The sequence below is a fragment of the Salvia miltiorrhiza genome, chromosome 5 (assembly GCF_028751815.1).
Source record: "Salvia miltiorrhiza cultivar Shanhuang (shh) chromosome 5, IMPLAD_Smil_shh, whole genome shotgun sequence".
NCBI classification, from domain to species: domain Eukaryota; kingdom Viridiplantae; phylum Streptophyta; class Magnoliopsida; order Lamiales; family Lamiaceae; genus Salvia; species Salvia miltiorrhiza.
In genome coordinates, this window is record NC_080391.1 from 44,562,000 (window position 1) to 44,587,268 (window position 25,269).

General features: G+C 38.4%; 1 protein-coding gene across 1 annotated transcript; it reads right to left on the minus strand.

The window, feature by feature from the left end:
* Positions 1–2,739: 2,739 nt before the first annotated feature.
* On the minus strand, positions 2,740–6,352 carry LOC131026187 (uncharacterized). Its single transcript, XM_057955966.1, has 2 exons — positions 5,249–6,352; positions 2,740–3,360 (listed from the first exon to the last, which is right to left on the minus strand). Exons 1-2 carry the CDS (start codon positions 6,033–6,035, stop codon positions 2,936–2,938), a joined length of 1,212 nt encoding a protein of 403 aa, XP_057811949.1. The 5' UTR covers positions 6,036–6,352; the 3' UTR covers positions 2,740–2,935.
* Positions 6,353–25,269: the final 18,917 nt, after the last annotated feature.

Genomic DNA, 25,269 nt, shown 5'->3' on the forward strand with positions numbered 1-25,269 from the left:
TATTATCAAATAGCTAGTGAAAAATTGGTAAAACTAATCACAATACATAAACACTACCCTTTTAGTCTTTTACACCACCTTTTTCAGTTTTCTTAGTTTCCGTGCCGAACCCCAACTGGGAGTTTTTTTGGTGGACGGAGGGAGTAATAATTTACTCCCCTTAGATAAAAAATAAATCAAAATTTACTTTTGTTATTTTATTTTATGGCACTATTAGTGCCATAAGTGCCAAAATGACCTTTTTAAATGCTTCCCCTAGGGTTTAGATATTCCATTTAGGGTTTAGATTATCCATTTAGGGTTTAGATGTTCCATTTAAGTTTTTGATTATCCATTTAGGGTTTAAATGTTCCATTTAGGATTTAGATGATGCTGTTGTTTCTATATTTGTTCTGCATGTTTGGCACTTATGGCACTAATAGTGCCATAAGTGCTAAAAAGATCATTTTACTTTATTTTATTTTAGATTTTCGTTGGCACTTATGGCACTAATAGTGCCATAAAATAAAATAACAAAAGTAAAATTTGATTTATTTTTATCTAGGGGGAGTAATTATTTTTTTTTTTTGGCTTGGGGGTGGGTGGGGGGAGGGGGAGGTGGGGTGGGTGGGGTCGGGGGTCTAGGGGGTAGATAGAGCAGGGGGAGTAAAAAAAATTTCGTTGGGACTTATGGCACTAATATAGTGCCATAAGTGCCTAACCCGACCCGCGTACCTGATCCTACCCGACACACGACCCGCGCTCCTGACCCTACCCAGTCCGCCCAATTAAGGGCAAAAACGTCCTAAAACTATAAAAATGGCCAAATTTTTTTTTTTTTCAATGAGTGACCATAATTTGTGTTTTATGATTCATTTTGGCTATTTCAAAATTTTACTCAATTAAATTTGACAATATTTAGAAAAGAATTAAATTATAAAAAGAAGAAAGGGAAAAATTGATGGAAGAAGAAATAGAAAAAGATAGGGAAAAAAATAGAAAGAAAAAACTCATTTTTTTTTTTTGAAAAGGAGGAAAAAACTCATCTTTAATATAATGTATTATATAAATTTTTTACAATTTTATAAAATAAAAAAATCAATAAAAATGGGTTAAAATTTTAATTATTTTTTACAATTTTATACTCCCTCCGTCCCTGAAATGGCTTCCTCTGTGGGGACGGCATGAGTTTTAAGGAAAAGTTATAAAGTGTATTGATAGTGGAAGAAAAGTGTTATAATTATTATTGAAAGTTGTGAAAATGTGTTATACTCCCTCCGTCCCAATAATGAAGACACACTTCATTTGGGCACGGAGGTTAAGGTGAGGTAATTTAGGGAATAAAGTGTAGTGGCCCACATCATTAGTGTATTTGATTAAGGAGTTAATTAGGGGCTTTATTTACTTTACTCTCAACTCTCAACTCTCTCTCCTCATCTTCTCCGACCACCACCGCCACCGCCGACCATCACCACCGCCACCTCTGAAAATCAAACCCAGAAAATCAAAACTAGACCACCACCGTCACCGCCGACCATCACCACCACCACCTCCGAAAATCAAACCCAGAAAATCAAAACTAGAAATCACAAATTATCCAAAAAATTTAGCACCAAAAACTGATTCAAAATTAGCATCAAAATTGCAAATCTGTGACTGCAAAATAAAAATTGGCAAAGAACAAACAATTCTCATACCAAACAAAACCATTCCCATTCTAAAACAAAAATTGGCCGAAAGTGGGAGAATGTCGGCGGAGATGGAGGGTTTCAGAAGGAGAGATGTGGCCTCACCGCTGTTGTGCCGTCGAAAGGAAAAGAGAGGGGGATGGGTGGCGGCTCATCGGCCGGATATGGAGAAGCAGGCGGTGGCCGGAAAAGGAGAACAGAGGGGGATGGGCGGCGGTTTCAGAAGGAGAGGGGCGCTCGCCCTGTTTCCAAATGAGAGAGAAAGAGAGAGGGCGAGAAGAGGGTGGATACCGCCGGTCTTCGTGGGGCGGCACCGTGGTCAGGGCAGCGATGGCGCTGTGGTCAGGGCGGCGACGGCTCCAAGAGAGCCGAACTCAAAATCGGAGAGAAAGAGGGGTGTCCGGCGGCCCTCTGCCCCCGTCAGTGTGTGTGTGAGCGGTCGGAGGCTCACTGGCGAGGGGCGTTCGAAGGTCGGAGGATGGTGGCGCAAGATCTGGGGCGGCGAGAGAGTTGGAGAGAGAATATCTGAAATTAGAGTGGAGAGAGTTTGAGAGAGAAGATCTGAAATTAGGGGTTTTAAGTTGTGTCTAATTATTTCTATTTTAGGAAGTGTGTCTTTATTATTGGGACAACCCAATAAGGAAAGTGTGTCTTTAATATTGGGACGGAGTGAGTAATTAGTATTGGGAGGGGTGGAAAATGAAAAGTAAGAATAAATAAAGCATTATTAGTGGTGAGGTAGTTGTCCAAAAATGGAGATAAAGAAAGAGAAAGTTATTTGGGGACATCCCAAAAAGGAAAAAGATGAAGTTATTTCAGGGATGAAGGGAGTATATAAAATCTTAAAATCAATAAAAATGGGTTAAAAAGTTAATTAGAAGGGTAAAGTTGTCTATTTTGTATAAAATTGACTAGCTAATATTCATATTTTGCTAATTAACAAATTTGGGTTCCAGTCTCTGAATCAAGGCAGAAAGAAGTCTTGAATTCGACGCTTGAACTCAAATCCCACGCCTCGCGCCGCCTCTACTTGCTCCCCGGGGCAGCCAAGGATGGTGATAGACATTAGTAATACTTAACAAATTTAAGTTGTTCTAAATTTAAATTTTAAAAAATAACATGCAATTTCACGCTTAGCGTGGGAGCACGACTAGTGAATGCTTACTTGGCATGATCATTCGAATATCAAAAACCATATATGCATACGCATAGCTAACTCCCCAATCAAGAACAGCATAGTTACAGATACCAAGCAGCCACTACCACGACTAATCCTTTTTGCTCCCTCTTATCCTTTGAATCTTCGCAACGAGGTTGTTCATGTAGGCATCTGAGATCAATTCATCATCTGAATCTGTAGAATCAACGCCAACTGCAGCACAAGCACCATCTCTCTCTTTAACTCTGCTGGACAATGAACTACAGCGAGATGGTGTAGCAGATGTGCTTATTTTCCTCCTTTTACTACAATTCATGACAGAGTCCTCTCTGCTGTCTTTCCTCTCATCCTTATTTCTCTGCCCACACGACGTATCCGGAATGGAGGTTTCGTCATCGCTGTCGCTATCATCTATCACTATTACAACATTTTCAGCAGCACCAGATGAAGACACTGTCTTCTCTGTAGGCACATTTTCAGCAGCACCAGATGAAGGCACTGTCTTCTCCGGTTGCGTTACACTTGTGTGTGAACCTGCACCACATGTACAAATTAGTTGGTTACAGCTTTTGGTGCTTCATCATAAATCAAACAGATGCATCATGATCACAGACTAAACAGTTGCTTTTTGTGCTCAGAAAATTTATGAACTCAGATGCGAGAGGAAAGAAAAAAAAATATCAAGACATGCCAGAAACATGAGTTGCCCTTTTGAACAGAAGAAATCAGCATATCAGATACAAATGTTTCAATGGCAGGGTAAAGAGTTGGTAATAAGTAGGGGTGTGAATTCAGCCCGTTGGGCTACCGAAAAACCAAAAATCAAAATTTAGAAGTTAACAGAATAAACCAAACCAAATCAGTATTTGGTTTTATAAAGGCGAAAAAAGACTAGAAAAGCTTTTGGTGCTTCATCATAAATCCATATACAGAAACGGAACCCTCAAAAGAAAATAGCAAGGGAAATAGAAAGAGTGAGTCTGTACCAAATATATTTATGTTAGAGTTTTACTCCCTCTGTCCGGCTATCTTGAGACCTTTTTTTTGGGCATAGGAATTGAGAAAGTAGTATTTTGTGTGTGGGTGAAAAAGTGAAAAAGTGAATAAAGGGTAAAACTTTTGTCAAATAAACAAAGGTCTCAAGATAGGTGGGACGCCCAAAATAGAAATTGTCTCAAGATAGGTGGGACGGAGGGAGTTCTTCATAGAAAGTCAGAAGTTCACAGCAAAGCCTTCAAAAGCAAGCAAAATGCTTCATGCACATGAATGGAAATTATAAATGCAGCATCAAGTAAACTTTAAACTGAAGTTTCAGGAGAAACGAGGAACAGTTTTGAACACAAGTAAAACAAGAAAAAGTGAAAGAATGTTAATGATGCTACCAAATCTTCAACAAATAATGGGAACTGGTAGCATAGAACTTCCTATATATGAATTTGCCTCATACGAGTATCTATGCTCAGAACATAGGCATAGCACACTGATATTAAAGATAGTTTATGTACTCTATGACTTTATAAACCAAACAACTTATAAAACTAAAATAAGATGTACTTTTGCAAAAGCCACAAAATCTATCATAGAGGACATGTGGTTTCCTTCTGTCCACGCACTCAGCAAAAGGAAAGGCACATCAGTCATATTTATTTATTCTCACGCATACCATCTACACGTGCATTTATGTAATAAAATCAATCTAAATATCAGTACCAGCAATAAGATTAGGCCTTCAAGAAGTAAAATTGGCTTTCAGCTTCTAGTTGGGCAGATTATACATAGTGTGATGATGGGTAGTTATCCTGATATCTTTTAAATTTTTTATCTTGTTTTAACCATCTTCTCTTCAATAAGATTTCAATTGTCTTTTTAAACTCCCCAATGTTTTGCTCTTTATAAATTCATCATTTGACCTAGCAGCCTATCTCAGCAATCGAAGGTCTCAATCAAGAATGGAGTGACAGAGAAGAGTATTAACACCCTTTTATTATGCTCGAGGACCACAATATTGCAAACACACAACTCAACATTATATGGTAGATACCAAAATCCAAAAGAAATCTACACAACCTTGATGAGCAATCCAGTTCTTATCCATTTCTTTCCTTTCTCGACTTTATATCCTTGATGGTGCAAATGTAGTTTCTCAAACACACAGAATTCATAAGCTTTATTATTACATATTAATAATAGAGATATCAACATAAAATCAAGAGAAATTAACCAACTACTTTGCTTATATCCTAATCAATCAAGTTAATCATAATCTTCCCTGAAACCCTTTTCATTCCAGTTTATCAAATCAGCCATATTTAGTCTGATATGAATCATCAGTCCCTCACAAAATCGGCAATCCTAAAATCCACAACAAAAATCTTCAACAAAACCCAATTAATAAATCAACAAAATAAGGGCTGTGAATTACCAGAAATTGCAGGAACTTTAGGTGACACGATAGCCCTATCTTCTTCAGGGTTCACCTCGCCATTCTGCGAATTCTCCTCCACTTCAGCGTCAATAGCTGCAGCAGCAAAACCGTCGCTATTTGCCAAACTGGCAAGATCTTCCACATTCACGCTCAACATTTTGGCGATGGATCTCTCCAGCTTCAAAATCCTAGGATCTAAGTCATTTTCATAAACTCCAACTGCCTTATCAGACTTCATCTTTTCCGCTCTCAACTCATCAATGGTATGAACAGCCTCATCATTTTCGCGCTTCAGTTCCTGCACTACGCGATCAGCCTCAATCTCCTTAGCCTTCAACTCCCAAATGATTTTATTTGCAGACAGTTTCTCTCGCCTTAATTCCTCAATCTCCTTCCCCATTTTGACTAGCCGTTCATCCATCTCCTCGCATTTCTCACTACTCCGTACCAGCTTTTCCTCAACATCGTGTTTTTCGCTACTCAATTTCTCAAATTTCTCCTTCGTTTGGACGATCATTTTATCTAACTCCTCGCCTCTCTTCTGAAGCTTCCCCTCCAGATCACGTTTCTCGGACTCCGTATAGACCTTAGAGCGCTCCAGAACATCAACCTGTTTCTTCAGTTCATCACAATCTCTGACAAGCTTTTCCATTTCAACTTTCATACTCTTTTCCCGCTCCATCAATATATTCTGCACCTCATCAAACTCGCACTCGCGAAATGAGTGCTTAATAAATCTGATCAGTTCAGGAATTGATGAGCCAGGATCAATCATCGGGTCCATGAGTAATGTATGTCGTAACAAACCACCCCAGAAAGATAACGTGGAAAAGAGAAGGGTTTCTGTTTTTGGAAAGTCGAGATATATTTTCTGTGCGAAACGAGACGGTAGTCGGTAGTGATAGAGATGAGGGCTTAGGATTCTCGCAGGTTTAACAACGTTGGGGAAATGGCGAATGTGTGTTTGCTAGTATATTAAACTCTGCGCACTCCGGCCTCCCACTGTGTGTGTGTGTGTGTGTGCGCGTGCGTGTGAGAGAGAGAGAGTGTGTCTGGGAGAGCGGATGGATGGAGTGTTGGTGAGTGGGAAGATCCGAAGATGGAATGATGAAAACTTACCTTATTATCATTGAATTATTTTGAATTTTTTTATTGAATATTTCAAGATTCATATGCTTATTCTGCTTAATCTAGGATCTAGAGTGTATGATTTTCTTTGAAATTAAATTTATATTTAAAATATGAGACAATTTTGAGATAACTATATTATATTAAGCAATGGAACTCAATATTTGGTAATACATTTTTAAAACATAAATTTTAGTCATTTTTTACAATTTCGGACTGTATTACCCTTAATTTAGATGGATCGGATCAGGTTGAGCGCGTGGATTCGGGTGGTACTTTTGGCAATATTATAATTTGTGCCAAAAGTACCAACAGAAAACAAAACAAAAAAAAAATATTAAATAACTTGGTACTTTTGATTCTAATGTTATAATTTATGGGGGCTCAAGTATTTAAATACCTCTTTTTAAAAGTGTAGTGTTTATTAGCCTCAACTTAAAACTCACTCTTTTGTATACCAAATCACTAAAATATTCTCATATTATACCATTAAAAAGAAGAAAATAAAAATAAAAAACCTAAGTTAATTTCGGTCCCCACCCCCACCCCCAAATTCAAAATTGGTTCTCATCTCTCTCTCTCTACAATTTCGAAAACACAAGCAATAACTCATAGCCACGATTCTTCCTCACAACCCTCATACCTCACGATCGAAGCTCATTGTGTCCGGCGAAAATGGGCGATCGGGACGGCGACGAGACGGCGTCGGTATCGGTGACGAGCTCTGACGAGGAGAATTTCGCACATCCTATTCCTTGAATGAGCCCTAATTTTCACTTTTTTCATTTATTTATTTTCAAAATTGAAGCTTAAATTCTTAGTTAAATGTGTATATGTCTTCCTCACCTCGATGGAGGTGAGGAAGACGACTCCATCAAGCACACGATGGGAGGCACGACGTGAAGGGGACGACGGGGGCAAGGCGAGGGCACGACTGTGGTGCACGATCGTGCCCACGTTGTGTCATGTCGTCCCTTCCCCGTCGTTCCCTTCTCCGTCGCCTCTTTTCCTTCCTCGTCGTCTCTTCCCTGTCGTGCCTCCCATCGTGGACACAATGGGAGACTGCTATCGTGAACACGATGGCGCCGCCGTGGGTACGACCGTGGCCCTCGATGGCTGTTATCGTGCCCACGATGGGAGCCTCCCATCATGATCTCGGTAGCCCTCATCGTTATCAATGTATTTTGTTGTCTGTTGTTGTATTATTTGGTTCAAACACATGATTATGGTTCTAATGTCTTTTATACATTGATTTTATAGGATAATTGTGATTGGAAAAACCTACCTTGTTCTACGTCACCCGTGGAGTGAATCTTTATACGAGGGTCGATGTATTCAAGGAGGTCAAGAAGGTTTTGTTTAATTTTGACGGTAATGCGGCTTTGGGTATATTTAAATTCAGCGTTGTGGGGAGGTTGATTGATGTGAAGAGAAATCATAGTGCGAGTAATGCCCTACATCACTTTCTAGCTCGTCAATTGAGTGGTTGTGATATACCATGTGATGAGTCTTGGTTTCAAATTGGTGTAAGAACCCTTCACTTTAGGGGCAACAGAGTATGCCTTTGTTACGGGACTTCACTTCGGCAATTGTACTTTTAATCCATATGCAACTCATACGATTCCGCCGAATAGTATATTCTATAGATTCTTCAAGGGTGCATCCACAAAAGTAAATGTGTTGCGTAAGAGATTCAATGAGATGGGACTTGGCAACGACGTGGAAGACTATTTGAAGGCAACAAACTTGCTAGTTTACTATTTGTTCCTCCGATGTCGGGACAATCCAGTGATTGAGGATTGGGCATAAACATTAGTTGAGGACTTTGAGACTTGGGATGTCTTTCCAAGGGGCTCGTACACGTTTGGGGCATTGTGTTACTATATAGACACCGTACTAGGCTGTTTCAAGTTTGGGGCATTGTGTTACAGATTTGGTCGTACTAGGATGTTTCAAGTTTGGGAAGCTAATGTGGCTTTCGAGAGCCGAATAAATTTTGCCCCGATGTTTGAGATGGAGCACTGATTTTACTAGTTTCTTAGATAATAAGCGGGTACGTTTTATTTTATTATATGATTTTTATATTGAAATTCTAATAATAATATATTACATGTTCTTATGTTTTTTTTGCAGTGGGAGGTATATTCTGAACTGGAACCTACAGAGAGTGAGTTAGATGAGTATTACATGATGAGCTTTGACAAATGGGACCAGTTTGATGTTAGAATATTTTGGCTTACCTGACCTTGATGCTAGATTTTAAGTTTGAGACTTATTGAGACTTATTTTATATTATTTACCTTTAATTTGGGATTCAATTTGTGTTGTATGTTTTTTGTTAAACTGGTGAAAATATAAACTGCCGTGTATACGACCGTCCAACTATCGTGGACCGTGTCCACGTTTGTGCACTCGATCATGTGATTATCATTTTTTTAAACCAATGACGCTATATTCGATTAATTTAATTTTGAACATGTTATATGTCTTCTAAACAATATTGTAATATATAGTTAATCGAACAATTTTATCTTAAAACACGTAATGAAAGTGTTGGTGTGAAATGTGTCATGACAACTAGTATACATAATAAAATATATATATTTCCTAATTAGATGTTCATAGGTCTCAATGTATATAACTTCAATTTGTTCATTGTTTGATTACAAATCAAACTTAATTAGCAAAATATGGTTTTAAAAACAATATAATACATTAAACAAGTCAATAATCATATTTTAACGCGAAATGGAGTGATTTTAATAATCACATGATGACTCGCACAAGCCATCGTGCCAATGATCGTGGGTACGGCATCGTAAGCACGACCGTGTCCCACCATCGTGGACATGATTGTGCCGACGACCGTGTGATTATGCTATTTGTAAATTTAAAAACTTCTTATTCGATTTTTATTAGCTTCTAACATGTTATATATCTTCTAAACAACATTGTAATATGTAGTTAATCGAACAATTGTATCTTAAAACACAGAATTAAAGTGTTGGTGTGAAATGTGTCATGGCAACTAGTATACATAAAGAAATCAAATCATTCCAAAAACCTCCTGAAGAGGATTGTCCTAGAGACGATAACCCCAATACAATTTGCGCGTGCACTAAATTATCGTAATATTGAGATTACGAAATAGCCATACCAAATATTATGGGAAATGATGAAAATTTGGTTTACCAAAGTTGCCATGAACTCTGTGAATACGTGAGAATCGATAAAATCCACACGACAATTCAAAGAGCAAACATCCTGACAAAAGCTCTTCCAGAAGACAAATTCAACGACCTCTGCGGGAGATTAGGTCTACTGAATCCAGAAGAGGAAAACTGACAAAGGTTTGCAAAGCCACTGAAGATGGAGCCAGAAACTTGAAGTTCACTGATAAAGGGGGAAACTAAAGTTATCAGTTTTCATGACACTCGTGGTATCGACTGACTACGATGATCAGTCGACCAGTAAGTTAATATTATGATTGTGACTTTTATTTGATTTAAATGTCGCTTCAATTCTTCAAATAGCCTTTTATTGTTGAAAAATAGGAGAAATATCCTTTTCGGGAAAACTTTATTTATCTTAAAATAGCCTTTTTAAAATAGCCTACATGTTTTCAATCTCGCTATTCCTTCAGTTTTCCCACTTCAGTTCAATTTTATTTTTTTTACTTTTCTTATCCGATAAGTTTTGCTCGGATGACGTTAGCTAATTATTATCTTTTTACTACTTTTGAGGCACACGTCATTCATATTAATTACGGACGTGAAATGTTTATCAAATATGGTATAGGCGCAAGAACCGAACCATCCCCGTCAAATCACAAACCCACGTTCTTTTTCGGTTTCAAATTTTATATTCATTCGCTATTCCGTATATCTAGCTCTAGATCTTCCTCACTTATCTATTTTCAGCCAAAATCTATTGTGAAATATTCTCTCTGCAACTAATCATCTTCCACAGTCACATCTGTGAGAAACACATTATTCTTTTGCAGAAATTTTTCACAATCACCTTCCGAAGATAGGCAAAACTAAGACTCCAATGGCATGCACTCAGAAACTGATGTGCTTTGAGTCTTCAGTTTCTAAAGAAGGCATGAAGGGCCATGATCATCATCAAGAGGCGGACGAGATTCATCCTCTTCGTGCCTCCTCACTTCCTGGACGACGAAGTAATCAAGGAGTTCTACGACTCCATTGTCTTCGACAAAACCTCCGGCCAATACCATGCTCAAGTCACCATCTTCATGGTAGCTGATTTCTCTGCCTCAAGGAGACACACCATCAACATCTCTCAGACTGTGAGAGAACTGTTTGCTCTCCCCTCCGATGGTCCTCCTCTTGACTTCTCCGATGAAGTCACCAATGAACTCCTCCTACCAGCCATCAAACTGAAAATAAAAGTCGATGGCACAGAGATCTTTCAGGTGAAAAGCACCCTCTGGATGATGACCCTCCATCTACAACACACGATCCTCGCCAAGATCATCAAGAAATACTGATTTGGCACGTTGGGATCTCCGAATCAAATATCCCAACCACACAAGACGGTGCTAGCGGCTCTGATGCAAGCAGGGCCATACAACTGGGAAGCAACTTATCTCCAAGTGCTCGCTGAGGAGAAAAACCAGATTCGCTCATCCCTACATCTCCGCCAAGGAAACAGGGTGTCTTCCATTATCCTGCACAGCACCAAGAAGCTAAAATGCTTCTGGCGAGAGAAACTTGAAGTGACTGATGCCAATCTTCTCTTCAAGGGAGCAACAAATTCCTCTCGTGCATCCACTGCATCGCCTCCAACATCAGCAGTGATGCATGTTCCATCGTCGTCGGCTGGTATTCATTGTCGCACACGATCTTCTCAATTAAGATGTGATGCAGGTAAATCCATAATGCCAGTCCTCACGACTTTCACTGATTCAGTCAATCGTACTAATCTTCATCCTACGATCGAAGAGTCTAAGGCACCTGGTCCTGAGACTTCTTTCGATGCAATTGCTGAAACGCCTCATTTTTTACTTCATTCACTAGAGGCTCAGCAAAACCAACCTCGAGAGCCACTTCTTTCCCACCGAGCCTCTCCTCTCCCTTCATCAACGCAAAATATTTCCATCTATCAACCTAAACAAGATCATCATTCTCCTTCTCCTCAGTCTCCCCAGTTAACTCAACTACCTTCATTCCAATAGCAGTTTGCTCAAACTCCTCTCTCACCCATCAATGAGCATTTGCCACCTCAACGAAGGATTTTTCAACACTGCACTGAAACATTTCTCACAAATGATTCAGCTTCAAACCCCTTCGTCCCTTCCACTTCAAGGTCTAGTGCATCACGTCCAGAGGAACTTAGGAACTATTTCCTAAGTCTAGCCAAACACAGTCTCAGTATATACATTTCCATCCTTTGCCCTGAGACTCATCCTGACATATACCAAGATGTAGTGAATCAATCTCCTCTTCCATTCCTTCATCACAACTGCTCCTCGGTCTCAGATACGTGACCTGAATGTCGTGTTGTCTGATTATGTTTTAGACTCTACTGAGTCGGAGCTATTCATCAAGTTCGGCATCACCAATATGTGGGATGCCATACATGATATATTTTGCGATAATCCATGATTATCTTTCGGCAAATGATTTTCTTTGTAGGGGTCCTAACGACTATATTGATGTTGCTGACACTGGAACTGGAATTCCGCCAACTGATATGGCTGAAGACGACCAAGCCACTACGAATGGAAAAGGATCTTGCGCTTGAACGGCGTGTACAAGCACAAGAAGATGAGTTGACTAATCTGAAAGCTAAGTTCCATGCTCTTGAGATACAAGTGATGGAACTCCGGCGCTTGACTGATTAGAAAACGGATGTCACCCCTTCTGATGATGCCAAAAATGAGGAAAACAATCAAGAAAAGACTAAGGCAAAGTCTAAGGAAAAGAATCAAGAGAATCAAGAAAAAAGATAAATGACGAAAGAACAAGGAGAAAGATCTGCCAAAAGATCCCGAAAATGAAGATGGAGAACAAGATCAAGCTGTTGAAGACTAAAAACCTTAGGTTATAGGTTTATAGCTTTTTCTTCTCTGCTGTGGGCAGTGTATGTTCTTTTGAAATTGATAGCTTATCAATTTTTCAAAGATTTTATAAGAAAAAGAATTGCTACATCAACCTGATGACAATAACTTTTTATCTAAGCACTGATTTTAAATTTCAGTTACTTGCATGAGTTTGCCTGACTATGAATTGTTTGTTTGAGCTGCAGTGTTTTCAGTCGCTAAGATCTGTTTGACTGCAGGTTATAGGATTATAATGTTCAGGGGGAACTGATATGTTCTTTCTTTAGAAACCTGTTTAAGTCGCTTTGCCTTGAAAACTTGTGAGGTTTTTGCATCATCAAAAAGGGGAAAATTATTGGAATATAGAAGAAATATCCTACCCTTGTTTTAATGATCCCAAAACCCTTAGATTTTATTTTTCTAGACTAGACTTTTTTCGAACTCAAATGTTAGAGTTCTTTTTCTAGTTAGACTGAAGCAACAAAGCTTGAAGACTGAAGACTGATGAAGACCTGACTGAAGAACCCCCACTGAAGCACTAACCAACTGAAGCTCACTTAAAGTTATTGTTGGGAAATAAATGAAACTTTCTTGTCCAAGTTTTGATGATACCAAAACTATTAGAGAGTTTCCCCTTCTTATATTCATCTTATGGACTTAAATGTTTTAGTCATCATCAGTTTAGGTTGAAGATCAAATAACTGATTGAAGACCGAAGACTGAAGGCAGCACAACTGAAGCATGTGGAACTGGACCACCGAAGGACGCACCCTGACTGAAAATCATCAGTCACCAGTCAGAGATACTCAAGCAACTCATGTCATAGCCGAACTAAAGTTCAAGTCAAGTACCAGTCGAGTTTCTCTATCAGACTAAAGTAAAGAGTATCAAACACGCCGCATTAAATGCTCAAGTACAAAAGCATTAAATGTCGAAGATTTGAAGATCGTCCTTGCAAGTACTAGAGCTTCCCTTTACGTGTAAAGATGCAGAAGCACCATACTCCGAGGACAAGACAATTCAAATATTTGCTACATGGAGTATCTGAAGATTGCCACCTCAGCCCAAGAAGTGACATCCTCTCACAACGGTAGAAATCCTGAAGATCATCTCTCCAACGGATCTATTCAAGATTTCGCCTATAAATAGAGCTTGAGGAACGCCTACAATCAACACCGATTCAAGACTTACGCTGAAGCTCTGTCAAAATCACAAGCCAGCATTTACTTAGATAAAACCTTGAATCGAAGAAGAGAGTACTCAAACACTGTAAAATCAGTCTAGCTGATTATTGCAATCAACGAGGTATGCTGCAATGGTGTTGCTTGCTAGCTATGTATCTTTCATTCTTTGCTCAAACCTACTGTTCTTATATTTTGCAGGCTTGGTGGTTATTTCTTTTGGTCCGAGTTATTCTTATTCCTTCATCAGATTGTTGTATGGCAGGAAATGGAGTGATGGAGAAGCTTCAACAGCACTCCAGTATTACTGCTTTTTACGTGATAGTTTTAGCCATGAATGGTATGTGATTGTACTTTCTACTCTTTCAATATTTCTCTCATCTTTCCTCTGGATCGCACTTTATCTTTTCTTGCTTTCTTGGTGGGGTTGGGTTTTATGCTGCTCTTTGATTATATTTTTTCAGAACCAAAATCTATTGCACGGTTTCTAACTATTTAATGGCAACTGTATGACTAAAAGTAATTTGCCATAATGAAAATCTTCCACCGTAATACAGAGCTTCTAATATGACATTATAAACCCTCATCTTTCTCTTTTCTATCAGGAACATCCGAAGCATTTTTGCATGCAGTTGCAACAGAGAGTCAACTCAAACGATCGAATGACTCATTACTGGTCTTCTAATTGGTTTACCTAGTCTCAAATGTCTTACTTATTAGATCAGCCGGTGCAATTGGTTTGATATTAGCAAATTCCTTGAGTATTTTCTGATTCTCATTAGCTTGCTCCATAGGTATTTCTAATCGGCTTTACTGCTTCTTGATGAAAGCTTATTATGTTACGTAGCTTGAGCTTCACATATGTTTATTTAAGCTATTATCATGTGAAGCTTTGCCATATAGTTTATTGGTTTTACTGTTGGAATGTTCTTGAATGTCGTGCTTAAAAGTTAAAATGATGATCTTGGGCTTACAAGATATTGTAATGGTTAATTTTCTATCTTTGGCTCAGCAGAAGTTGAAATATCAGTCATAACTTGTGTTTCATGTGAATACTGTTCAAGTGGTAGTTTTCTACATGCTGCACTCCGATTAATTTGATTTCTATGGCTTCTCTGTTTTAGAGATGTGTACATAGAGATTTATATTTGTCGATTTGAGTGTTGTACCATTTCCTTGGTTAGCTCATCTGTCATGGTTTGATAATCTTAATGCTGCCAATACCTGCAATAGTGCTAGTAATCAAGTTGCTCCCATAGCAACAGTGATGATTAATCGATCGTTTGAAGTATTTTCTTCCTTGACGTCAATAAAGACATGATCTATCCGAAAGTTTTTCAACGTATGCTTGCATTATGCAACTTAATTTGACTACGTCTGAAGCGACCTTTCTGGATATGATGATCATAAATTCATATATAATGCATATTGCATATCTACAATTTATACATCAACTCATTGTACGTCGTCTTCCTCCTTTTCCTCGTTTTCGGGTGTCGCCACCTTCATCTTTCAAAGGATATACCTCGACCGAGATACCTTTGTTGTGCACTTCTCTTTTGTGTTGGGAAAAGTGGTGAATAAATATTCAAGAGTGTCAAAATAAATGACACTTGCACAGCGGAACCAGGATAATTCTTTTTCCCTCTTGCTGGATTACAAAATGGGATCCAAACCAAGAAAACTATTTGGTGCAAAATATAAGAAAATATGAGACAAGAATTTTTACGTGGAAAACCCAAATTGGGAAAAACCACGAGACCGTAGTCTAGAAATCTCCCACTATGTATATAGTAGGCTTACAAAATTCTCCCTACACAAAATAGGGGAAACACAAATCTCAAGTTTAATAACTTGGAAAACACAAGAGGACTGAGCTACTATTTTAAGAAAGATGAAAAATCCTATGATTTTTCCTCACAATTTTCTTCTCTCAAAATGCACTCACCAAACTCTCTCTTGTTTTGCCTCACACCTCTCGCACTTCTGCACACTCTCATTCTTCTGCAGAATGAGCTCAATTTATAGAGAAATTGAGCTGCAAATGTCTTCCCCTATAGCCACCCTATAGCCGCAATTGTAGAATGCTGTAATAGGAGGAGGCTGGTAGATCTTTCATCCGCAGTATTACCGAGATACATGGTGGGCTGCAGCAATGTTGAGGCTGCAAATTTCATTCCAAAGTAAATGTTGCAACTGTTGCAATAAATGCAACACTTCATCTGCACAACTAAAGTTAAAAAGTGTTGGCTTTGTGGGGCCATTCCACATGAAGTGGAAATAGCTCAACAATTCTCCCCCTCCACGTCATGTGGAGATTCAACTAGACCTGCTTCACGTTTGCAGATTTCAAACTTATCTCGAGGTAAGGACTTGGTAAACATATCAGCACCATTCTCATCGGTGTGGACTTTCTCGAGCTGCATTAGTTTTCTTTCAAGTGCATCTCGAATCCAGTGATATCTCACATCAATATGTTTCGATCTCGAGTGAAAACTCGAATTCTTACTCAAGTGAATTGCGCTTTGACTATCGCAGTAAAGCACATACTTCTCTTGCTTCAAGCCCAACTCTTGTAGAAACTTCTTCAACCACAACACTTCTTTGCAAGCTTCTGTCACAGCAATGTACTCAGCTTCCGTTGTGGATAATGCCACGCATTTTTGAAGTTTCGATTGCCACGAGATAGCTCCTCCTGCAAGTCTCATCAGGTATCCAGACGTGGATTTCCTGGAATCTATGTCACCAGCCATGTCTGCATCCACATAATCCTTCAAGTAGAATATGGTTATCACCAAACTTCAGACAAAGTTTAGAAGTACCTCTCAGATACCGAAATATCCATTTCACTGCTGTCCAGTGCTCTTTTCCTGGGTTTGCGAGAAATCGACTAACCACACCAACTGCGTGAGCGACGTTAGGTCTAGTGCATATCATAGCATACATTAGACTCCCCACCGCAGAAGCATATGGAACCTTTTGCAGTTCTTCCTTTTCTGTCTCACTTGTCGGGCATTGTGCTGAGCTTAGCTTCATGTGACCCGCAAGTGGAGTGGCGACTGGCTTCGACTTGCTCATACTAAATCTTTCAAGAACTTTCTCAATATATTGTTCTTGAGATAACCAGAGCTCCTTGCTCTTCCTGTCCCTGAAGATCTTCATTCCAAGGATCTGCTTAGCCGCGCCTAAGTCTTTCATCGCAAAAGACTTGCTTAGCTCTTTCTTCAGCTTATCAATCTTGTTGGCATCATGGCCTACAATTAACATGTCGTCAACGTAGACAGACAATATGATAAAATCACCTCCTGCGAACTTCTTGAAGAAAACACAGTGATCTGAGGTGGTCCTGTTGTAGCCATGGGTTGACATGAAGGACTCAAACTTCATGTACCATAATCTGGGAGCTTGTTTCAGGCCGTACAAGCTCTTCTTCAACCTGCATACAAGGTTCTCTTTTCCTTTGACTTTGAAACCTTCAGGTTGGTCCATGTAGATTTCTTTGTCTAAATCTCCATGCAGAAATGCAGTCTTCACATCAAGTTGCTCGATCTCCAGGTCCAAACTGGCAGCAATCACGAGCACCACTCTGATTGAAGACATCTTCACCACTGGTGAGAAAATATCTTCAAAATCAACACCCTTTTTCTGACTGAAACCCTTCACAACCAGTCTCGCCTTGTACCTTGGTTGTGAGCTATTCTCCTCAGCCTTTAATCTGTAGACTCACTTATTTTTCAGTGATCTCTTGCCGGCTGGCAACTTCACTAAGTCATAGGTGTGATTTTCAACTAAGGAGTTCATCTCCTCCTTCATGGCTTCTAACCACTTCTCCTTTTGGTCATGCACCATGGCTTCTACAAAACTCGGTGGCTCTCCTCCATCAGTGTAATACTCTCTCCTCCATCAGTGAGTATTACATACTCATGTGGGCTATATCTGGTAGAAGGTTGTCTTTCTCTGGTAGACCTTCTAACTGGAGGGACATCATCTTGTACAGGTGGAGTCTGATCGTCACCTGCTTCGCCATCAACTGGATCACCATGCTCCGGTTGGGTATCTCTCCTGTAATTCTGGAGTGTCGGTGAAGGAATTGGATCTAAGTTGACAGGAACTTCTGAATTAGATTCAGGTTTTTCCTTCGCATCATCAGGAAGTTGATCTTCAAGGAATACAACATCCCTGCTTCTGATGACTTTCCTGTTAACTGGGTCCCATAATCTATAACCAAACTCTTCATGAGCGTATCCCAAGAAGATACATGGTTTGGTTTTATCATCAAGCTTGGATCTATCATCTTTTGGAATGTGAACAAAAGCCCTGCAGCCAAACACTCTCAAGTGTTTGTAAGACACGTCTTTCCCGGACCAAACTCTATCTGGAATGTCACCATCTAGAGGAGTTGATGGAGAAAGGTTGATCAAGTCCACTGCGATCCTCATAGCTTCACCCCAAAAGGATTTTGGCAGTTTGGAGTGCGACAGCATACATTTGATTCTCTCACAAATTGTTCTGTTCATCCTTTCTGCCACGCCATTGTGTTGAGGGGTCTTTGGGACGCTTTTCTCAAGCTTGATACCATGGTTCCTGCAGTGTTGCTCAAACGGGCCTTGGTACTCACCGCCATTGTCTGCACGAACACACTTTAGTTTCCTTCCTGTTTATCTCTCGACTTTTGCTTGAAAATTCTTAAAGACCTCCAACGTTTGGTCTTTGGTTTTCAAGGCAAAACACCAGACTTTCCTCGAAAAATCGTCAATGAAAGTGACGAAATATAGTGCGCCACCAAGAGTTCTGTCTTTCATGTAGCACAAATCTGTGTGCACCAAATCAAGAGGTTGAGCTCTTCTTGAGGGAGAGAAGCTCTTGAATGCAACTCTGTGTTGTTTTCCGGCCAAACAATCAACACAGGTTTCCAAGTGCATTCCTTTAACCTCCGGGATGAGGCTTCTTCTAGCCAAGATCTCTAGACCTTTCTGGCTCAGATGCCCAAGCCTCTTATGCCATATCTCAATGGAGGAATTTTTGACGACTGCATTCACCTCTCCATTGGACAACGTTGCATGCATCATGTAGAGCGAATTTTGCTTTCTACCCTTTGCTGCAATTAGAGAACCTTTGATTAGCTTCCATTTTCCTTCGCCGAAATGGTTGATGTAGCCATCATCGTCGAGCTTGCCAGTGGAAATAATATTGAGTCTGATATCAGGAACATGTCGGACATCTTTTAAGGTAAGCTTACATCCAGTGTCAGTAAGCAGGACAATGTCTCCTATACCAACAACTTCTGTCACACCATGATTGGCCATTCTGACTTTGCCAAAGCTGCCACCGGTGTAGGATGCAAACATATCACGATGTGGTGTAATGTGATATGATGCACCCGAATCAACGATCCAGTCTGTTTGTTGGCATGACGAACTCACAAGAGCATCATCGCAAACTACGACAACATCGCCATCAGTTGCAACTGCTGTTGTGTCTTTCTCAGCTTTTTCATTATTTCCACGCGCTTGATCTCTTTTCTTCTTTCTGCAGTCTCTCTCATAGTGGTTTGGACCACCGTAATAATGGCATTTGAAGTCTTTTCTGGGTTTAGACTTCCCCCTGGATTTATCTCTCGAGTATTGAGAGCCTTTACTTTTACTTCTCCCTCGATCTCCATTTTCAGCAATCATCGCCTTTGTCTCAGAAGAACGTTCTTGATCTTTTCTTCTGGATTCTTCATTAAGAAGACAATCTTTGACCATCTGCAAGGTCAGTGCTCCACCTGGAGCCGAGTTGCTGATTGGCACTACAAGAGTGTCCCAACTGTCCGGCAACGAACTGAGTAGCAATAAAGCTACGACTTCATCATCAAGAGAAATCTTCATGTTGATGGATTGGTTGATAAGACCCTGATATGCATTTAGGTGCTCCGTCATGTTGGCACCCTCCGCATATCGCAAACGAACGATTTTTCTGATGATGGAAGCTTTGTTTAAGGCGTTTTTCCTTTCAAACATAGCTTCCATTTTCTTCCAAAGAACATCAGCTTTTTCCTCATTAGCAAAATGATGGAAAATATTGTGTTCAATGAAGCGCCGGACGTAACCAACTGTTTTCCTGTGCATGATGAGCCATTCATCATCACTCATATCCTTTGGTTTGGCATCATCTCCATGTAAGGGCAAATAGAGATCCTTACAATAGAGAAGATCCAACATGCTCGGCTTCCAAATTGAGTAATTTGATCCGCTCAATTTGAACATACCACCAAGCAACGACGATTCCTCCATTTTTAATCCGCCTCAGAACCAAGGTGGCTCTGATACCACTTGTTGGGAAAAGTGGTGAATAAATATTCAAGAGTGTCAAAATAAATGACACTTGCACAGCGGAACCAGGATAATTCTTTTTCCCTCTTGCTGGATTACAAAATGGGATCCAAACCAAGAAAAATATTTGGTGCAAAATATAAGAAAATATGAGACAAGAATTTTTACGTGGAAAACCCAAATTGGCAAAAACCACGAGACCGTAGTCTAGAAATCTTCCACTATGTATATAGTAGGCTTACAAAATTCTCCCTACACAAAATAGGGGAAACACAAATCTCAAGTTTAATAACTTGGAAAACACAAGTGGATTGAGCTACTATTTTAAGAAAGATGAAAAATCCTATAATTTTTCCTCACAATTTTCTTCTCTCAAAATGCACTCACCAAACTCTCTCTTGTTTTGCCTCACACCTCTCGCACTTCTGCACACTCTCATTCTTCTGCAGAATGAGCTCAATTTATAGAGAAATTGAGCTGCAAATGTCTTCCCCTATAGCCGCAATTGTAGAATGCTGTAATAGGAGGAGGCTGGTACATCTTTCATCCGCAGTATTGCCGAGATACATGGTGGGCTGCAGCAATGTTGAGGCTGCAAATTTCATTCCAAAGTAAATGGTGCAACTGTTGCAATAAATGCAACACTTCATCTGCACAATTAAAGTCAAAAAGTGTTGGCTTTGTGGGGCCATTCCACATGAAGTGGAAATAGCTCAACATTTTGGTTTGTCCTGTTTTGTTGTAGCCGCATTTGTTATGTAAGTATAACTTTTATACTAACATGTTTTTACTATCTCATTGAAATATTTGCACAACTGCTTTATTCTCCCAATGTAGTGGTTTTAATATTTCTAATAACGTCTTCAGCTATCGAAAGGAGAAGGCTTTTATTAGCAAAACCATACACTTCCGCGAGCATGCTGATTGAATCTGCTGCAGATCGACCGCACAGTCTGTCTTAAAAGTTAAAATAGAATTTATATTATTTCTTCATTTTAAACTTTCTTCATATCTTATAGATACGTAGATAACGACCGTGTTTCAAATGAAAGCACTGGAATGAAGGTCGTGATCGCGAATGTGTCTTAATATATTGATAAATCACAATTTTTTTAACAAACTTTTTTGTAGCATATTTGTAACAAATTGATCATTTCAGTTAGCTGGCATTAGTAATTGAAATATAACAATTTAAGTAAGTCTTGCGAAATATTCTAACCTTACATTTTACATTTTGGATGCATCATGCATTCGCTCAATTATATTTAATTAGAATTTAGTGTTTCCTCTCTCGGGTTTATTTGGATGTGTCTTTCGTTGCAGTTGCACTGCATAGAGCATTCCACCAAGACATAACTTTTAATTTAAATGATCTTGGCCAACAATACATTTTAATACTCCATTAGTAACCTCTACATTCATTAGCCTGATTCGAATCAGAATCAGCATTATCTTTCTGAATTATTAAGAAATTAAAAGGATCAAAATTTAACGGCTATAATAAATTAGACTGATCAGGTCAGTTTCTCGATCACAACATGCAAGAGTATTTTAATGTATTATTTAGCACACTTGCGAAGAATATACTATGTTTTTCAAAATAGAAAAAGAAATTATTGTTTTTTCTACCAACTTCGCACTCAAAATGGAATCCATTACGAAGGGAATTATAATTAAAACTTGAGGAGGACTAAATATCAAAATTGGATGAAGAATTCCATTGCCCAAATCCTTTTGTTTCAGTTGAATTATAAGAAATTTGTTATCAATACAAGCAATTCAACATTCGGTTGCCATGTCCATTTCTACAGCTGCAATGGTTATTTATTTTACTTTTTTACAGGAAAAAACGATCGATGAGAAAAATAAGAGGGTGTGTTTGGTGAGTTCATAAGAACATTCACAATGGGGGGCTTGGGAGTTGGGAGCTAGTGCTCACTGGGCTCGCGCGAGCTCTCCCCCAATGCTGCACCCTCCTCTGGCGCACCTGGCCTCCCCCCCCCCCCCGGTGTAGAGCGCAATTTAATTGGGCGCGTGAATAGCACGGCCCAATCACATGTTATTATGCATTAAAAAAATAAAAATAAAAAATTCAACGACTCTCTTCTCCACTGTTTGAAGGTTTTTTTCTCAATAATCTTATACTATGTAATAGAGTAGATTTTGAAAATAGCCTATTTGTTTTAGTAAAATTAAAAATTGTCCACTAAGATAAAAAAAACTAAAAAATGGCCAATGTTACCATTTTACCCTTTAAACATCATCCCTTTAAAAATTTGCGCATTTCACAACCAGTCGAATTCACAACCAGAATTTATTGGTTGTGAATTCACAACTAGTCGAATTCACAACCAAAATTTAATTCACAACCATAATTTTTTGGTTGTGAATTCACAATCAGAATCTTTTGGTTGTGAATTCACAACCAAAATTTATTTTGGTTGTGAATTCAAGTAGTTGTGAATTTGAGTTTTAGTGAATTCAAGAACATTAAGTTGTGAATTCATAGAATTGGTTGTGAATTCGAAAATATTAAGTTGTGAATTCATAAATGTGGTTGTGAATTTAAGAAAATTAAGTTGTGAATTTACAGATCTGATTGTGAATTCAAAATAATAGCCGACTATTTTGAAACTTGCATAGCTGAAGCCATCTGCCGGCGTCACATGAATGGTGGAAACCGCACCCCATTCAATCGAGTTCATGGAGTAGCCACAAGGCAAGGCTGATTGCTTGCTTTTAGGTGTAACTAGTAGAAAGAACGTACGTTGTACGTTGTACGTGTAATTAATGTTATATAATTTGATAATTTATTATTTTAGAAAATTTAATTCATTACTTTTGATTAGATAATTTATTGAATGGGTATATTTATCTATAAGCCTTGTCAACAACTATAGATATATATCACATAAATTAAGTGTAATATCTAATGAATTAATATATTCTTATAAATATATAATATGTAAAATAACCTTAACATAAAATATGTAATATGAGTAAAATTGGCAATCCACAAGTTGTGCCTTAAGATGCCTTAGGCTCCTTTTCTATTAGTATAGATTGACTCTTGCAAAAATTAATTAGCGAAAAATTAGGGACAGATAACTACATCTCTCAAATCACATACCAACACTCTCACGACTCACACATCCAAATGTCGTCGTCTTCCCCCATTCTCTCAGATTTTCCAGCGAGCAGCTACGGAGCTGCTGCCATCACAACTCCCCCAAATCTCTCACCCATCTCTCTTTCAACACTCAGCCCTAAATCAAAAATTGCCGCCTCCAATTTCGATTCCCGACGTCGACAGTCATAGACCGCCTCCGCCATCGCTCCCCCTCACCTCTGAACCCCGGCGGTGGCACGACCACAAGCCGACCTGCCAGATTTGAACCAGCGACCTAAGGATTAAGCTGCAAACGACGAAAACTCAGATCTTTTGGGAGCAATCGACGACGGCGAAACCAGAAACCTTACGTGACGTCGGCAGTGCTCGACGGCGATTTGCAGCCGGAGGGGGCGGCGCGACGGGACGACGAAGAAGAAGATGGTGGAGAGAGATAGAGAGAGTCAAAACTGTGAGAAGAGTTCGAAGCTTTGAGAGATAGAGGAAAGTGGCCACTTTTTAAATTTTAATGTAAGGGGTATTTCTGACATTTTGCACAAAAATTGGCCATTTTTTAATATTTTTATTTCATAGGCTAGATTTTAATTTTATAATATGAAAGTGGACACTTCTATATATTAATTAACCCCTATGTAATAATTATTTTATAAATATTATTTAACTATAATTTGTTATTTTTATCATATATTATTTCAAGTTCATTGTTCTTCGAATTTCTCTCTAACAAATATTATCTCTCTTTAGCAAAAAATTATCTCTCTAGCTTATAAGCTCAATTATCCAAATATGTTGACAACTTATAAGCTCTTAAGAAACTACATCTTATAAGCTTTTTAAACATCTTATAAGTTGTTGGAGATTATAAGCTCTTAAAAATAAGCTTTAGCCAAACACCCTACCCTCTGAATCGATGGCAGAAATCAAGAAAAGAAACGACGATGCAGATAAAGAAAATTAGGGAAATAAGAAATTGAAATATTGATTTTTAAAATATATTCAATACGATATGAGATATATTATCATTATTAATAAAAAAAATTATTTAATGTTTTGCGATTTTTGTCTTAATTATGAATGCTTTAGGGAAATTCAAATAAACATCCTTTCCAATTATTTGTTTTGTAATTTTTTTTAATAATTTAAGCTATAGTTTTTCAATTATTGAATTCTATGTACAATGTATAAGCTATTAATCAGCTTTTACAAAAACTGTACAATATTTTTATTATTATATTCTATACTTTTTTAGCCATCAAATTCTTTTAATTTTCACTAAAAATTTGAGTTTTTCACATGGAATAAATCTTTTCATATGAATTTCTTGAAATTTTTTGCTGACTCTATTCTGTATAGAACTTAAAAGCACAATATTTGTTTAAGTTTTCCAAAAGAATTATCTTTTTTTTATATTGAGAATAAATTATGTTCTTATCAATTGATTTTTGTATAAGATATGTAACTTGTCAAGGAAAAATTAATAAGGATAATTTTATCAAATGAAAAATTAAAATTTATTTAAAGATATAATGATAATTGAGAATGAGTAATACCATGAAAGATAAGATGAATGGCTAATCCCTTTCTCATGAAAATGGGCATGCGCTCATGAATCCTAATTAAAAAAATTGCAACCATAAAACTTGAAATGAATGTGAGAATCGTGATTCCGTGCACATTACCTAGTTTTTTTTTTAAGATTTAAATTTACAAGAAGTATTTAAATATAATCAAATAACCAATTGGCACGCCGTGGCGTAAAGGTGAGAACATTACCTAATTGTATACCAAAGTATATTTGTCAATTTATTTGTTTAACTAAACAATCAAACTAACAAATATAAACAAATACTTTTCCTTTTCTTAGAGAAACAAACAAATACTCCCTCCGTCCGCCAAAAGTATTCCACAATTACTATATTTGGCGTCCGCAAAAAGTATTCCACTTTCCTTTTTAAGCCATGGTCCCACCATCCACCTTTATATTTTATCCTTACAAACACTCTTTATTTACAAAAAACCCACCTCAAATTCAATCTCAACCACACATCTCATAAAGTGGTGGGGCCCTTTCTCCACTACATCAACATCATCACACATTTTATTAAACTCCGTGCCCGGCCAAAGTGGAATACTTTTGGCGGACGGAGGGAGTATTACTTTTTTAGATGCCTATGAAGGCAACAAAGACTCTGTGCTGGATT

Coding starts and splice junctions, on each gene's coding strand:
- LOC131026187 (XM_057955966.1), bottom strand. CDS start 6,035: ATGGACCCGATGATTGATCCTGGCTCATCAATTCCTGAACTGATCAGA. Junction 3,361..5,248: donor TAAAGTTCCTGCAATTTCTG/GTAATTCACAGC, acceptor CATGTGGTGCAG/GTTCACACACAAGTGTAACG.